Raw genomic sequence first — 17570 nt, 5'->3', positions numbered from 1 at the left:
TAATTAAGTTTATTTAGTTATATTTAGTTGTTTCCTGCTGACTCTTCAAAATAGAGCTTGAGGGTTTAACTAGGATTCCCAAGGGCCCATGTACTCATAAAATGGAATATTTGATACTTGTTTTTAAGACTGCTGACAAGATAATAAAAAAGGCAGACTCAAGGCTCTTTGCAGACTCTGCATTGCTGCCTTGTAGATTAAAAAATGTAAACAATGACATAAACCACAAAATTTATCTTTGGTTCTCCTGAGATCATTAGAAACCACACTTGAAACATGTAAAGAGTTTTACACCGAATTCCAAATGTGAAATCTGAAAATGCATTCTGCTATATGACATGCCAATGAAAACAATCAAGGAAGAACCTATATTACCATAATGTTTCTTTTAGTTCTAGGTTATTTGAAAATGGTTCAACAAAGTTGAATGTGGGGGGGGAAATTAAACCCATGACAGACTGCAAATTGTATTAAACATATGAGGAATTGCAAATAATATTCTAAAAATGTAGCTTAAGCTATATTTAATGAGCCAGAACCCTGGTAAAATACACTATATTGCCAAAAGTATTTGCTCACCCATCCAAATAATCAGACTCAGTTGTGAGCGAATACTTTTGGCAATATAGTGTATATCTGGCAGTCATTCAGCAACTGATCGTTACTTTTGCCTTGAATACCTTAGCTGCAGAAGAAATACTGTAGACCTTTTGTATTTTAAAATAGTAGCTCTGCTGCGTTAAATATTCTTACCTACATATTTAATTTGAATGTTTTATACTTGAACTTCAAAAAAATAATCTTCCAGATGTTCATAAAGTTAACTTGCTCTAACTTGCTTTAATCTTAAATGTACATTTACTCCTAAACACGGGATTGAAATACATCTATTTGTCATTTGCATTTAGATGTCATCTTAGAAAAGATCAGTTCCTTTATTTAATATTTAATAATATTTTATTATTCTGATCAATAGGAGTTTGAAGTGCCCTTTCTTTTTAGACCAGTAGAAGCCATTTAAAAAGTCATCTTAATATAAAAGTATAATTTAGGAGTCCACATCTTTTAATCATGTTGATAGTATTCAGGTTAAACCAAAAACCAAGGTATATCATCATTTTAGTTGTTCTTGTTTTCTTGTTGCATAAAATAGTCAGCCCAAAGGGTTATATTTTACACACAAATAAGAATTAATCAGCTTCAGAATAAGCATAAGGAGTTATTGATCTATGATACAATAAGGTTAGCCATGTATACAGATTTAATCTGACAGGTACTAAACAATCTAATCGCTTGCCTAAAAATTAACCTAGAACAAAGGTTACAAAAAACACTCCAGTTTTGAAAATATATGTATGTAAATATTTTTAAATGTTATAGCCTCAACTTATAACCACAGTTGGCACCTGAACTTCTTTTACTAAGCAATGCAGTTGTTAAAACAATTATGCTCAGTTTTACACCTTTTTTGCTGTGGTTTTTGCGAGAATTACGTGATTGTTAAGTAAATCTGGCTTTCCCTATTCAGTTTGTTTGTTGGAAGTTCTCTGTGACAATCACAAATGGTGATCATGTGACTTTGGGAAACTGCAACTGTTGTAAATATATGCCAGTTGCCAAGCACTGAATTTTGATCACACAATTGCAAGGATGCTTTGGTAGTTGTAAGTGGGAGAATTAATCGTAACTCACTTTTTCTGGCACCCTCATAATTTTGAACAGTCTGGTCCTAAGTCAAGAACTCTTAACAATGTGTTCTTAGGGTATTCTAAGTCAAGAATACCCTAAGAACACATTGTTAAGCATATTTAGATCTAGTCTAAAAGGAGACCTACTGGACTTTTAAAGTGCCATTGTGAATATTATAGAAAAATGGTAGAACTAAGATGACATTGCAGAAGTAGTAAATCTTACATAAGAAAATAAGATTTATAACAATGTTACGCCAAAATTTCTAAATTCAAACAAATTTAGTTTGTTGAACACACGATGGTTGATTTCTACATAATGCTTGCTTTATACTTTAACAGTATAGGGGTGTTTCAGAAAGTCCTGTCCTGAAAGTTTTAAAATCCTCCAAAGTCTCTTTACTTTTCTCTCATCCCAGCTGTTATCTACCTGCATGAGGGAGTGGAGGTGGGGTTAGGAAGAGAGAGAAAAGTTTTTGAAGCAAAGTTTTGAAGCAAACTGTAGTGAATAAAAGGAGGGCAGATAATTGACATAGATCAGATAAATAAGGCATAAGTCCAGGCACGATGGAGATAAAAGAGGGAGGAAGAGAAACACGTTCAGACTTGTAAGGTTCTCTAACTACAGTATAGCTGTCCTAAGAAGTTTAGGTCTACATGGTAGCCATTTCTTAGTCAGCTCAGGGCTGACATACACTGACTTTTCTGAGAATACAGAAGCTGTAACAATTTTTTAAAAAGAAGTCCGTCTCTCCATCACAACAATTTGTAAAGATACCCTTTTGCATTGACATGTTACATTACAGTAGTTTGTGTAAGTAGCTTAGTATAAGACAATAAAGACGGTGTTAATGTTTCATTTTTCTCTTCTAATTAAATCATTATCAGTGTTAGTTGAATACTATTTCCCATTAAGTTTGAGCATGGGGAGGAGAGTCTTCCCTACCATTATATCTGCCACTAATTCCACTGATTTTCCAATGGGACTAAGTTCAATTAATATGATCTACAGGTGAGAGCAATACAGCAAGTTGGATCTGACTGGTTGCATTTGATTTGAGGAAGTAAATCCTTGGTCCTGACTGTATATTTATAGAGATAATTTCATGGACTATTAAGTATATAAAACTAAAATAATTAAAGAAATTACACATGTTGTAATTATAAAATTACAAAGCTTCTAGAAATAAAAAAAATACCAGAATGAAAAATGAGATTATTAAGAACTATGTAAATATGTTTTTTTAAAGGTGATCTGTAAAAATATTAAAATCCTTGGTTTAATTTTCTCCTTGGTAAGCAATAAAGCCATTAAATAATACATTACCTTTCATGGATTTTTATCTAGTTTTAGAAGATCTTTAGGAGCATCACCACTTCTTTTTTGTCTATATATAAATATAGCACAGTATGGTTCCTTGTTGACTTGCACATCACACAAAGCTTACATAAATTTCACATCTATTTTTTCAGTCATTCACATGTCATTTACTTCTTAATTAAAGAGATATTGTTTATTGTTTATCTCTCTATTTGTAGGAAAAAATAGAAATGTTATGGTATGCACAACTTCAGAATTGTAATTAGCACATTTCCCCTAAAAATATTTAAGCCATAGTTACAATCAAAATTTCTATAGTATGTGTAAAAATTGTGCATGTTGGCTTTAGATTCTAATATGTGTAATGTGGGGTCAAACTTCAAATTGACATGCACTTTAGAATTTTCAGTAGCAACCCCTTTTGATAAAAATAACTGTTTTGCAAAAAGTGGTTTTTTTTTTCATTCCATGATTTTAAAAGAAAATATGCGTTTTCTAGATTTTTTTTTTAAAGAGCAATCATAGAAAATTACAGCAGCGCATTACTTTTTTCTTCGGCCTCATGACCACCATCCCACCTCTGCTCCACCATTGGAGTTAGGGGCTTTTTTAAAAGTGTCTTCTGTTTCAGCAGTGACAGAATTCTTACCCATGTGAAAAAGTGAGGGCTGTAAATGTTTTGTTTTGTTTGTTCTTAGTGCTTCTCTGAGCTCTCAGAAATGGAGGGAGAAGGGGTGAATTGGAGGCTTTTTGAAGACCTTCCCTTATCCTTGATCTCCTCCCAAAGTGGGATCCATCAAACAACATGCTTTAGATAGTAGTCTTATAAGCTGTGCACCAGTCATTTTGCAATTGGTGAGTCTTCTGCCCAACTAAGCCCCCTTTTATTTATTTAGACTCCAGGGAACAACTGTTGATGAGAGAAATTGAGACTCAGAATTTTATTTTTTATTTTTTAAATGATAACATTTGCCTTGACATTTACATGGTGATAGCAGGCTAATGTTGTGTCTGTTTTGACCTTTGTGGGCAAAGGTTCTTAAGTAGGTTGTGAACCTGGTTTCCTCTCAACTTTCACATTTATCTGGTTCAGTGCCTTAATAGTTTTGAATATCTGAATTGAATTTAAGCCAACACTAAATTTTCTTCACCATATTCGTTAATATCTTTGATATAACTGATTACTATTTGAATTTATTTTCATTATTAAAAAGATTTGTTATGAAAAAATGGATTATTGCATTGAAATCTAGATGGACATTTTGTTAAGTGCTTTTTGAAAAGTATTCAAAATATTCCATTCGCATTTAATCCCTTTGCAAGTTAATAAATTACATATTGAAAGGATTTTTCAAATATTTTAATATCCTTTAGCATCCATTTTTCAGAAATATTTACTGATAAAATGATAGAAAAATAATACAAACATGCTAAAAATAAAAAGCCATGAACTAAAATCTTCCAAACACATATTTTATAAACCTGATAAACAGTATTGGCTAGTACAAAAAGGAATACTTTGGTGTAAAAAGGTAAGCTTTTCTATAGAGAAACTTTTGGAAATAAGATATCTTTTTCTCAATCTTTCTCTGTCTGTCTCTGTCTCTGTCTCTCTCTCTCTCTCCCTCCCTCCCTCCCTCCCTCTCTCTCTCTCTCTCTCTCTCTCTCTCTCTCTCTCTCTCTCTCTCACACACACACACACACACACACACACACACACACACACAGACACACACAGAGGCATAATGGTGCTCCCTGAGCAGTGCTAGTAGGGAGTGAGGTTTGCTATCTATTTATATACCCTTGACTTCTCAATGTTGGTGGGGATGTTACTGTCTCCTTAGTAGTTCCTTGATTAGATTGTTGTTTACTGCTTGTTTGTCTGGTATTAATCTTGGTGTTAATTCCTATTTATCTGGGGTTTGATTGCAGGCAAGGAGGTGTTATGATCTTTTTGTTTCCTTTTTAGCTTTTGCCTCCCTTGAATGGTATGCAGAACTTGTTTATCTTGTTTATCTCTATGTGCTTACTCATGGCTAATTTGTCTGAATGCCAGGCTTCCCAGAATTCCCTAGTGTTTTTATTAATTTAGCTTTGTTTAGGATGTTCAACTGCAACTATGCTTAAATTGGCCATGTGTTGTGAAATTAGAGAGATTTCATCATATGATGTCTGATTGCTAGTTGGTGTTCCTGGGTGCAGTGGCAAATTAAGGCTCACTGGTGCCCTAAGCACTGACAAATCTTGGTGTATAAGTATAATCTTTATTGTCATTGTACTTAAATACAACGAAATTGGTGCCCCCTCCTTTGTGCATACTGTACAAATCTTCATTGGGTTTTTTTTCTTTCTCAACTTTGTGGTGCCCCCTTGAGCCTGGTGTCCTAAGCACATGCTTAGTCTTAATGATTAATATACCACTGCCCAGATGTATTCTGCTAGTCTTCTACCTCTCTGTCTAACATAGTGGCTCTCTTTTGATTTACTTAAGATGTTTTGGAGGGCTTTAGTTAGCTTGCATGTTATGATGCCATGTGGTTGTAAATAGTCTGTTGGTTGTTTCTAAGTTGTTTTTGATGTTTGGCAATGTTATCCTTTTTATAGCTTGTATTGACTGTGTTGTTGTGGTTTGAGTGGTCACACTCTACTTGATAAGGTTTCATGGGTATCCATTTTCTTAGAAGATGTATAGGCACTCTTTTTCCTTTTCTAGTGTTCTGGGTTGCTGCAATGTATATGTGCTTATCCCACAGCTCCTCTTATGGAAGGTTGGGTTGTTACTTTGATATTTGAGCAATTGGTTAGTGTGGCTAATTTTTTTAATAGACTTCTGTTTCTAATTTGCCGTTATTTCCTCTGCTGATAAGGATATCCAAGAAAAATAGTTATTGTTTTCTTCTTTCCCTTTTTTGAAGATGCTGTTTCATGTGTCCCTTCGTCCTTTTTTGTTATGAAAAGATGCAATCTACTAGATTCATATTTTTGTTGGAAATGCTATAGTTTCTAGATGCTGCAGTTTCTATTATGAGTCCTGTGAGTGGTGATTCCATTGGTGTTCCTCTGATTTGTTGGCTAAAACTGAAAATAGGTAGTGAGGCAGAGGTTGATGAAGTCCATGATCCTGGCTATTTCAATCTTAATATATTAGCTTAGGTTGGGTGTGTTGTGTAGTACTGCTGCCATGCATTTTTATCATTAGTTCTCTGTCTGTGGGTGTAAAATGTTCCGTGATATCAACGGAAATCATAATCTCATCTTGTTCTATGTTAGCCCTTTGATTTTCTGAAGATAGTATAATGGGGAGTTGATAGAATATTTCTTCCCCTGCCTCATCACTTGCATCTTGTTAGATAATAAGGATGTTCTAAAGGGAACAGCAGGGTAATTGACATGCTAAGCGTACCTCTGCATGTCGCTGAGTTTCAAGCCAGGTACGATTTTATAGAAAAGTACTAAGACCTTGAATTGAGTTTAGTAAAGCATAAGAACCAAGTCAAGTTTCTTTGGTAAGAGCAAGATATATTCTCAAGTCATATTTTATAGGGAGACCAATTGTACTTAATGAAACTTGTACAGAGAAATACATTTAGCACTTAAATGTTAGGTTTTCAGGTTAATGTGGAAATATTCTCTAGAGTAGATAGAGTTTTAATAATTAAAAATATACCATATATTTGATAAAGAACTTATTCCCATTAAAATAAAGCCAGCTTTAAATCAAATGGCTGAGGATACGGAACTGATGGATGGGTGACTGCGATTTAATGTGATGTGCAAGATAACAGATTTTGCTTTCATTTACATTACAATCTTTAAATATAGGAACCATCAATTATTTAATAAATAATGTTTTATGGATCATGATTTGGCTGCTTACTGAAGGGAAAATATAAAAGAACTTGTCACTTGTTAGATACTTTTCTTCACAGGCTTGTGTTATAAAATTCAAGAATCTTTTATGTCTAGTTATTAAATATTGCATAGTGTGTAATACTAGTCTTTTACACACTGATCTTTTACAAATTTCTGATTAGGAGGAAGCTCTACATGCTTTTATTCAGCCTGAGATCCTTGATGGTGCCAATCAGTATTTCTGTGAACGATGCAAGAAGAAATGTGATGCAAGAAAGGTAAACATATTTTAACCTAAATAATAAGGTGGGCATATATAAAATATTTAAAGTACAAGTCATCATTGACAATTGGTTTTCCTTTCTATCTTGTAGGGATTGCGATTCTTGCATTTTCCTTATTTGCTGACCTTGCAGTTAAAAAGATTTGATTTTGATTATACCACTATGCATAGGATAAAACTTAATGACCGTATGACATTTCCTGAAGAGCTAGATATGGGTTCATTCATTGATATTGAAGATGAGGTAATAATCAGTATTTACTTGGATTATGTTTTAAGAAATACCTTAATTGACTCTAAATTGCAAACTTATTTCATATCAGATTAATTTGAAATTTAGTCACAGAATCAGGATCAGCTGTTCTGTATTGTCTTTTCTTTCCCCTTTCAAATGTCTTAAATGAAAAACCTAGACTTTGTTTATGATTGTTATGTATACATACCGACCCACATGCAGTAGTGCAACGTAGCAAGCAATAAGGAGAAGATGTAAGCCTTATATTTCCTGAAATGCCTCCTTGCTGTGTAATTGTAAAATATGCTCATTTCTAAGTATTAGTGTGCAGTGAGAGAGAACATATGAATCCATCCATAGTTGAACTAAAATAAGTCTGTAGCATACTTTTACAAAGGAATTTAATTCTCACATCGTACCCAGATATGCACTGTTGACTCCACTTCACAATTTCAATTATTTTGTAAGGCAATTATTTTGTCTTACAATTTTGTCTTTAATTAGATAATTATTTTGTACAAATCCTTATTGTTTATAAACTAATCCTTATGAATTGTTTTAAGAAGTCTCCTCAAACAGAGAGCTGCACTGATAGTGGAGCAGAGAATGAAGGCAGTTGTCACAGTGATCAGATGAGTAATGACTTTTCTAATGACGATGGCATTGATGAAGGAATATGTCTTGAAAACAATAGTGCTGCTGAAAGAATTGCAAAAGTTGTCAGTGAAAAGGTACCTTATATAATTGTATGCTATTTCAATATGTATTTTAAAGGTAACATTATTACATAGTAAGATTTATTACTCTGTATTGTACACAGTAACACAAAATATTGTTTGTCTTACCAAAACTTGTCAGTAAATTGATAGTACAGAGTTAGCTGATTTTTCAATTAATTGCAAAATAACCTGAGGGGAGGCCATTAAACCTTTAAAAAAATGGCCACATACAGGTAATCCTTGACTTACAATAGTTCATTTAGTGACCGTTCATTAACAGTTACAATGACACTGAAAAAAGTTACTTATGACCATTTTTCACACTTACAACCCTTGCAACATCCCCATGGTCACATGGTCAAAATTCGGATGCTTAGCAACTGGTTCATATTTATGACAGTTACAGTGTCCCTGGTAATATGATTACGTTTTACGACCTTCTGACAAGCAAGTCAATGGGGGACAAATTCACTTAACAACCGTGTTACTAACTTAACAAATGCAATTATTCACTTAACTGTGGCAAGAAAAGTCGTAAAATGGGGCAAACTCACTTAACAAATGTTTCACTTAGCAACGTAAATTTTGGACTCAGTTATGGTTAAGATAGCCTTATGTCAATTGTCTGTCTGTCTGTTTTACAGACAGCTATCTATCTTACAAGAGAGATTTTACCAATACCATAATGAGAACATGAATTACATGATTTTAGAATAATGAATGTCAGTAGCTGATTTCATCTGTAAGAAAATTTTCTAAAATAACAGCAGTTATTTTACCTAATTGCAGGTTAATGGAAAATAGTATTAGCTAACAATTCCCAGCAAGGGAAGAAACAAAAGCATAATATAGAATGTTGGTTTTCATAGTCATATCCAACTTGCTGAAATGCATTCTATGGCCAATTGCTATTGGTGAGAGTACCATAGCAAAATGCTGCTTAAAATACAAAAGAGATGGGAAGAAATGAAAATGAACAGATATTATTAGAAGTAATAATATAAGTAATAAATGAGAAGAAAATATTAGAATTAGGAAATGAGCAGGGGGGATAATATTTAATGTTTATAAAATTTGTTACTACTTAAATATTCTTATAAATATTCAGATTTGTTTTGTTTGCTTTGTTTCTTGACAAAATGTGACTGCAGTGAATATGCTCTGATAAAAATAGGACAAGGAACAAGAGATCCTTTTAAATGTTAGTATTAACATTTGATGGTTTAAGTACAAAACAAAGGGAATTAGATATGAATAGTATGAAAAATAAATAAATTAGTAAGAATTTTAAAAATGAAATGTTACAAATATTTTCTGACCAATCTGTATTTGCTATTTTCTCTATTGTACAGAATTCATTACTATATGAATTGTTTTCGGTTATGGTTCATTCCGGAAGTGCAGCTGGCGGTCACTATTATGCATGCATAAAATCCTTTAGTGATGATCAGTGGTACAGTTTCAATGATCAACATGTTAGCAAGGTAAGTTATTATAGTGATCCCATTAAGAATGTCTATAATGAAACAAAATACCATATAGCTTTAAATTTAAGCTGCATGCCCATTTAAAAAGTGGCATCAGCTTGTCCAAAGTAGGCCAGGTCAGGAAACAGATTTCTTGGCAATGACTGAAACGCGGCTTTTATTGAGATAGGCTCTAATAACAGAATCTTGAAAGCCTAACTAGATGGTTCTTTTCCTCCCTCTTACACTCCAGGGAGTTTAAAGTCAGTCTGTATTCTTTATTTGGGGGAGGGGGGATATTTTTGTAATAGTCACTGCATGGTTCAACATTGCAATATCCTGTTTTCTTTTTCTCTGCTTATGTATTCAAGTTCACAGAGAAATATGATTACCATGTAGGGCTTGCTTATGTTCCTGGAATATTATATAATAAGTATGTCATTCGTTTAAATATGCTAAATGTGTATCACCTTAATTTTCCAATTAGATAACTCATGAAGACATTAAGAAAACTTATGGTGGATCATCTGGAAGCCGTGCCTACTACTCCAGTGCTTTTGCAAGGTAGCAGATTGTACTTCTGTAGCTGATTAACTTTACCCTTGTAATGGATTAATACAATTATTTGCTTTAGTGAATAATTAGTAGATGTATATGTTTCACATTCACAAATGATTCTGGTTGGTTTACAATGCAAATATATAAATCTTTAAAAGCCTATATATAGTCATTTTAAAACTAGCAACATAAAATACATAAATACCTTGACATTTGTTCAAAATGAGGAACAGAAAATATCTCAGCATGTCGGAAGCAGTGTTCAGTCCATAGCACAGGGATGGGGGAGCCTCCATTTTGAAGACCTACAGCAGATTGACAGACTTTGAGAAAAGCAGGTATCATCCTGGCAACTGTGAGCGGAACGGCAGTTGGAAGAGCTCCAGCTATACCAATCCATGAGTGATCAGTTCTGCCTCAGGAAATCAGCCTTAAGGAGAAGATATATTATGCGAAGACCAGTCTAACTGCATTTATAAACAGCCTGGTGCAGCACCTATAAGTGCACTTCTGTTTTCATTATCCAGCATTATCCTTGATTATTTGGCACTTTTGAAATGGCAGCTGTGCTTTTATCATTTTGTGAAAAGTAAGGCTCCAGATCTTCTGCCTTGACAAATGGGATGTAACTTATTTGAAGCAGAGGATTCTTGTACCTTTAAGACTTATTCTTTGAGGTTCTATAGAAATACTTCTGGATTTGAATAGTGTGCCGTTTGATCTTTTGATTATAAAGGTTGAATGCATATAATTACTTTTACTAAGATGTAATTATGCATTTTATTTTGGGCTTTTAAATGCATATGTATTTTAACATGCAAGATATAAATACTATTTTTGTTTGATTTATATCACTCCAATAGCTCAACAAATGCATACATGCTTATATATAGACTAAAGGATACAACTAGAAATGCAAGTAAGTACACATTCCATTATTCACAGGTTGATTGTGGTTTTAATATTTCTGATGTTATTGAATCACTTCATTTCTGTACAATCTAGCTTTGAATTTGATAGCATGCTACAGCAAATAGTTTTTGTGAACATGGATTTAGAATGCAGGTAAAATGACTGTTGGAAGTACATTAGTTCAGCTTAGCTGATTTTGAAGAAAGAGTAAAGCAGTGTTTTGTTTACTAAATCTCATGCACTGAGCTAAAGATGTTATTATTTGATATGTGAGGTGCATATTTGTACAGATAAGTAGTTTAATATATATAGACTATGCATAAAGTGTGTGTGTGTGTGTATGTGTCAAAGGGAATAAGTGGGTCCATTTTAGCAGTGGGTCCATTTCACAAGTACTCCTAGACAGCATTCCTTAAGGCAGGGGTCCCCAAACGTTTTGGTTCCGCGGACCAATGGTGGAGGCAGCAAAGGGGGAATGATGTTGCTCATGCAACTTAAATGCTGCACATTCACAAATGAAATGTTGTATGTTGCTTCGATGGCCCGTTTCCCAACCAGCCATAGCCTGGTAGTGGTCCACAGTTCAGGCTAAAGTTGTATGTGTAATTTAAAGTAAGATTAGCTTACAAAATAACAAAATACTGCAAAACCAAGGTTGGTTTTTTTTTAAACTCACATTCTTATTGCATTGATAGAGTTCTTAGAAATCAATGAATATCCAGAGCATATTAAACGATTAGTAGAAAAGGAAAAAGAACTGGAAGAACAAGAAAAGAGGCAGCGTGAAATAGAACGCAATACTTGCAAGGTATGTTTTGGCACATTCCATATCAAATGTTTGCTTAGAGCAAGATGAACAGATGATTTTATACATATTGATAGATGGAGAAAATTGTTTATTAAACAAGGTTAATTCTAAACGGGGTGGAGAATACATATTTTTAGAACCTAGGTAAAGTAACGTAATACATATTCTGGAATTTTGCTAAACTAATACTGTGTTTCATTTCTTCATGTCACCTTTTGAACAGAATCATGTGTATTGTTTATTCATTGATATAGTATTAGCTGTGAGATATAATTTTTTGGTTTGAAAGAGTCTTTGAAATGTAAAAGCATGTAAGATGATTATGTTTTCAAGGTCTTTTTTTCTTTTAATTGTTGAATATCTCTTTTCTAACAAAAATGTTCACGCACAAAACATTGTAATTCAATATGCTATCAAGTAGATAGAAAAATCAATTTGGTTTTTTTTTTCTGTCAATGGCAATTACAGATAAAATTATTCTGTATGCATCCTGTAAAACAAATAATGATGGAAAATAAACTGGAAGTTCATAAAGATAAGACTCTGAAGGAAGCTGTGGAGATAGCTTATAAGGTACAATACTTTACAGGGTAATTACTAAATTGATCAAGATCTCAAGGGCTATGTGAAACTTCAGTGTATACATGGGGTTCTTTGATGTCATTTGTCTGTTTATTGTTGGCTTTCTGTTTGTATTGGACAATAATAGAATGATATTGGTTATTTGAGCTATGAGCCAGGTATAGGCAGTTATAAAAATCATTAAATAAATATTTTTAGAATTCTATTTTAGAATTTTCTAGAATAGAATAGAATTATCAATCTATTATAGTGTGTGTGTATGTGTATATGTATGTATGTATGTGTGTATATACACACACACATACTATAGAATTTTAGAATTCTATTCTAAATAAATATTTTTCAGTATGTAATCTCATTGTAACTGCTGTTGATATTCTTTATTAATTGAAAGCCATAATAAATTCATTGTGGTATAGTAATAAAGGTATTGGATTAGTGTTTGAGCTCCTAGAGGGAAGGGAGGATACAAATCTAACAAATAAAAATATTTCATTTGTTGCAATCATGCCAAAGAATCTTGCGAGGTCACATATGAATGGACAATAAAGATAATGGTGGTGGTATTTTTAGACTAGTGGGCATGCATGTAGAACTAAGAATTTTTATTTTTGTTAACAAACAAGACATGTCTGGAGAACTCGAAATTAGAATGTTTTTCTTCAGTTTTGACTGAACACTTTTGTATGTGTTATAGATAATGGATTTAGAAGAAGCAGTTCCTTTGAATTGCTGTCGTCTTGTTAAATATGATGAGTTCCATGATTATCTGGAACGGTCCTATGAAGGAGAAGATGACACTGCAATGGGAATCTTGCTTGGTGGTGTTAAATCAACCTACATGTTTGATCTTCTTCTGGAAACCAGGCAACCTGATCAGTCTTTCCAATGTTACAAACCTGGTGGTAATTATTTTTGATAATTTACATTATAGTATGTATTTTATAGTAAGTGTATTATCTTTAAATTGAGTGTTTATGGGACAAGTATTCTTTTTTTAAAAAAAATTTGCCATTTGTGATATCTGCTTCATGGTTTATATTTATTATTTTGGCAGAAGTCATGGTAAAGGTTCATGTTGTTGACCTAAAACAGGACACAGTGGCTCCTCCAATTAGTGTCCGTGCTTATTTGAACCAAACAGTTACAGAATTCAAGTATCTCATTTCAAAGGTAAATAACTTACACCTTATTCTTTTTTTCTGAGTTTTTCTTTAAAGTATTAAAAGCGCTCATTTTATCTTGCTTTTCCTGTTACTGTAGGCTGTACATTTACCTGCTGAAACAATGCGTGTTGTTTTGGAACGTTGCTATAATGATTTGCGTCTTCTTAGTGTGGCTAACAAAACACTTAAAGCTGAAGGCTTTTTTAGGAGCAATAAAGTAAGATATTTTTTCATAAGTTTTTCTTTCAAAGTATAAATATAAATATTGTATTAATCTCAGGTTTTTCTACAGAAACATAACAAAATGCTTTTACAAAATAATTTCCAATAATAAGTTTACTATATGTCAGAGAGACAATAAAGTTAATATAATTTATTTGTTTAATAGGAATTTCTTGATTTCCAGAGAAGTCACATTTATCTGTAGTTTATGTGCTAAGGATAGTTTCTGTAAGAGGTTAAGATTTTTCCTCGCGGATTTACTTTTTTTTACATTTTAGGTATTTGTTGAAAGTTCAGATTCTCAAGATAGACAGCTGCCATTTACAGATTCACAGTTATGGAAACTCTTAGATCGTCATGCAAATACAATCAGACTGTATGTTTCATTGCCGGAACAGTCTCCTGGATCACTGTTCAGAAGGACAATATTTCAAAAGGCGAGTGGAGATTCAGGCAATTTAGATGCAAATTGTGAAGCAGGGAAAGGATCTTTACCTAATACAAAATCTGTAGAAGCTATCCTAGAAGAGAGTACTGAAAAACTTAAAACCTTGTCCTTACAGCAACAGCAGCAGGAAGGAGATAATGGCGACAGCAGCAGGAGTACAGAGGCCAGTGACTTTGAAAATATCGAATCGCCTTCCAATGAGGCAGATTCATCAGCATCAACAGAAAACCAGGAACTCGAAAACCAAATACAGGTTTCTGACACAGATAATTTCCAGTCAGAGGAGCGGTCAGATTCCGATTTGAACAATGACAGGAGCACAAGTTCAGTGGACAGTGATATTCTTAGTTCCAGCCACAGCAGTGACACGTTATGCAATGTCGATAACACCGCTATATCCTTGGCGAACGGACTTGATTCACACAGCATAACAAGCAGTAGGCGATCCAAAGCCAACGAAGGGAAAAAGGAAACATGGGATACGGCCGAAGAGGATTCTGGAACCGACAGTGAATATGATGAAAGTGGGAAAAGCAGGGCAGAAGCCCAGTTTATGTACTTCAAGGCAGAGCCCTACATCGCAGAAGAAGGGTCAGGAGAGGGGCAGAAATGTATGTATGAAATACGGTAACGTGCAAGTTGTTTTTCTAGAAATGTGGATTGCTTGTTTGTTTGTTTTATGTCTATATTTGTTGTATACATCCCCGTGAAATATGTTTATACATGCAGGCTTACTGTTTGTTTGCATAAAATGAAAGATGGTTCTAGATGCTTAGATGTAGGTAATTCTCAGTTTACTACTACAACTGGGATCAGAATTTAAGTTACTAAGTGATGCAGTTATTAATTAAATAATGTGGTTGTTAAGTGAATCATTTGTTTATTAAATGAATCATGCAGTCAGTAAACAAATCCTGCTTCCCTCATTGAGTTTACTTGCTGGAAGCTGACTGGGAAGGTCACAGATCATGATCACATGACTACAGGGTGCTGCAACCATTGTAAATGTGAGCTACTTGCCAGACACCTAAGTTTTGATCATGTGACTGTGAAGATGGTGTGATGATCGTAATTTCAAGGACAGGATGTAAGTTGCAGATGAAAATCACTTTTTTCAGCACCATCGTAACGTTGTTAAACTAGTAACATACGTTGAAGACTACCTATACTATTAGACATGCACATGCATTTAAGGAATTGGAGTAGAATCAAGTTAAATCCAAATAAATCCAAATAAAAAAAACCTAAATTCAAGAAAAAGAAACCTGCATCATTTTCCTTCATTGGTAGAGAATGTGATACTGAGGCTTTGATTTATGACTTCCTCTATTGATTAGAAAACTTTGGGGAATACTACCAGAAGGAAGCTGCTGCTTCCATCTGATCCACAATCAGAGAATAAATGTGGTATTTTTTTTAATAAGCAGAGGAAGCTGTAAAAAATGTAGGAAGAAGCAGTTCTGTATATACCACTTTGGGGAACTAAATGAAATACAGAGTCTAAATCAATAAACTTTAAGGCAAGAATAGTTAATTGTTCAAAGTTTGGCAATATATTTGTTTTAGGAAAGATTGATTTTTGCCAATAAATTGTTAACAAAACCATTGTGCATCTGTGACACACCATGTGCAGTTGCTAAAAATGACGCTTTCTGAAAATTTATAATGTTAAAAAGAACGCAATTTCAAGATGCAGTTTAACTGTAATGCATCATTTTAACTTAACTTAACTTAACTTTATTGGATTTCTAGACTGCCCCTCTCTCAAAAGAGACTCGGTGCGGTGTACAGTCATATTAAAATAGTTGAACAGTAAATATACATGTTATAAGTATACAATAAATAAATTAAACATAAATTAAAACATAAATTAAAACATAAATTAAAACATAAATTAAAACATAATACTTTTTCATTAGACGGACCTTTTTAAAATATTAAGTAGCATAGCTAAATAAATTGTTATTTATAATCTCACACATGCCCCAATCACCTGCTGTACAATTTCCTTATATGTGAAATTACATACTGTAGAATACACTGTTAATGGATGTGATAACTCTCTGATCAGTTGAAGTCTTATAACTTGAAATTAAAGAAGAAAGGGGAATTTGTCTATCTATTAATAATATGAATGAAATTGTATTGGTATACAAATGGCATAAGGACCGAGTTTGTTTTTCAGGTTAATTTTTTTTTCTTGGTTTAGGGTTGTTGATTCATGTTGATAAAAGAATTACACTCTCTGCCTTCAAACAACTCTTGGAGCCATTTGTTGGAGTTCCATCTTCTCAGTTTAAGGTCTTTCGAATTTATGCCAGCAATCAAGAATTCGAGAGTGTTCGGTTGAATGAGACTCTTTCATCCTTCTCAGATGATAACAAGGTTAGCAAAATATGCTATTGAATACTAGCGGAAAGCAGTTAGAATGTAATGATTGACTCACTTATTTTTCAAGTGAATGTTTTGTGGTTTTAATATAGTGAGGAGGTATTTATCTTTTTAAAAATCTTACTTCAACTCAATATCTTAACATTTTGTATACAAGGCAGTCCTCATTTAACATCCTCTGTTCAGTGATTTTCAAAGTCATAATGGTGCTAAACAAGGGTACTTATGATGATGAGTCCTTTTAGTTGTGGCCATCACAGCATCCCCATGGTCATGTGATTGTGATTTGGGCAGTCGGTAACTGGCTCACAATTACAACAGTTGCATTGTTCCACAGTCCCATGGTCACCATTTGTGATCTTTACTGCCAATGTCTGACAAGCAAAATCAATAAGGAAGCCAGTAGGATTACAAATAGCAATCATGATGAGACACTGAAACCGTGCAGGATTCACCTAACAGGCTGTCAGACTGTTCTTTATTATTATAGTTGGATCATGGAAAGTTGGGTGTATAATGAAAAAAAATCTCATATTCCACATCAATGAGAGGCCAGTAGATGCTGATTTAATAATCCCTGCATTTTGAACTACCTCTTTTGAAATCTATTCCACAGCCGTGCTGTCCAACTACTTGAATCTGGAGGTGGTTTTTTTTTTTTTTCATTTCCAGTCAAACAAAAATATAGTTTCAGTGGTTTCTCACCTAAATACACACGCTGTTATTCGCCTTCCACTGGGTCTCTTGACAATAAAGAAACTTTAGGATGATGTGAAATTATAGAAGGATGGTAGGAAGGTGGTTAAAAGTAATCAATATTGCATGAATTTGGTTAATGCCTGCCTGCATCTCATTCTTTTCCCTGTAAAGTTTTCATTCAAGAGTAATTCAATATTTTTATATGAACAGAAGTGTAAAA

The 17570-nt window shown here is 33.5% G+C and overlaps 1 protein-coding gene across 5 annotated transcripts in view; it reads left to right on the top strand.

The window, feature by feature from the left end:
• Window positions 1-17570, top strand: part of USP47 (ubiquitin specific peptidase 47) — a 55872-nt gene that overhangs the window by 29595 nt on the left and 8707 nt on the right. For 3 of the 5 annotated variants that reach the window (XM_081936852.1, XM_081936850.1, XM_081936853.1), the window contains 13 exons: window positions 7044-7139; window positions 7236-7388; window positions 7943-8110; window positions 9451-9582; window positions 10052-10128; window positions 10986-11041; window positions 11730-11842; window positions 12311-12415; window positions 13122-13329; window positions 13482-13597; window positions 13688-13807; window positions 14091-14871; window positions 16470-16645. In XM_081936852.1, coding sequence (XP_081792978.1) covers window positions 7044-7139; window positions 7236-7388; window positions 7943-8110; window positions 9451-9582; window positions 10052-10128; window positions 10986-11041; window positions 11730-11842; window positions 12311-12415; window positions 13122-13329; window positions 13482-13597; window positions 13688-13807; window positions 14091-14871; window positions 16470-16645 — 2301 coding nt within the window. The remainder of the gene's footprint in view (window positions 1-7043; window positions 7140-7235; window positions 7389-7942; window positions 8111-9450; window positions 9583-10051; window positions 10129-10985; window positions 11042-11729; window positions 11843-12310; window positions 12416-13121; window positions 13330-13481; window positions 13598-13687; window positions 13808-14090; window positions 14872-16469; window positions 16646-17570) is intronic. The other 2 variants (XM_081936854.1, XM_081936851.1) reach the window with 2 other exon arrangements.

This window comes from Natrix helvetica, assembly GCF_964273705.1.
Source record: "Natrix helvetica genome assembly, chromosome: 1".
Lineage (NCBI taxonomy): Eukaryota > Metazoa > Chordata > Lepidosauria > Squamata > Natricidae > Natrix > Natrix helvetica.
The sequence above is the reverse complement of the archived record's forward strand: the minus strand, read 5'-3'. Positions and strand labels throughout refer to the sequence as shown.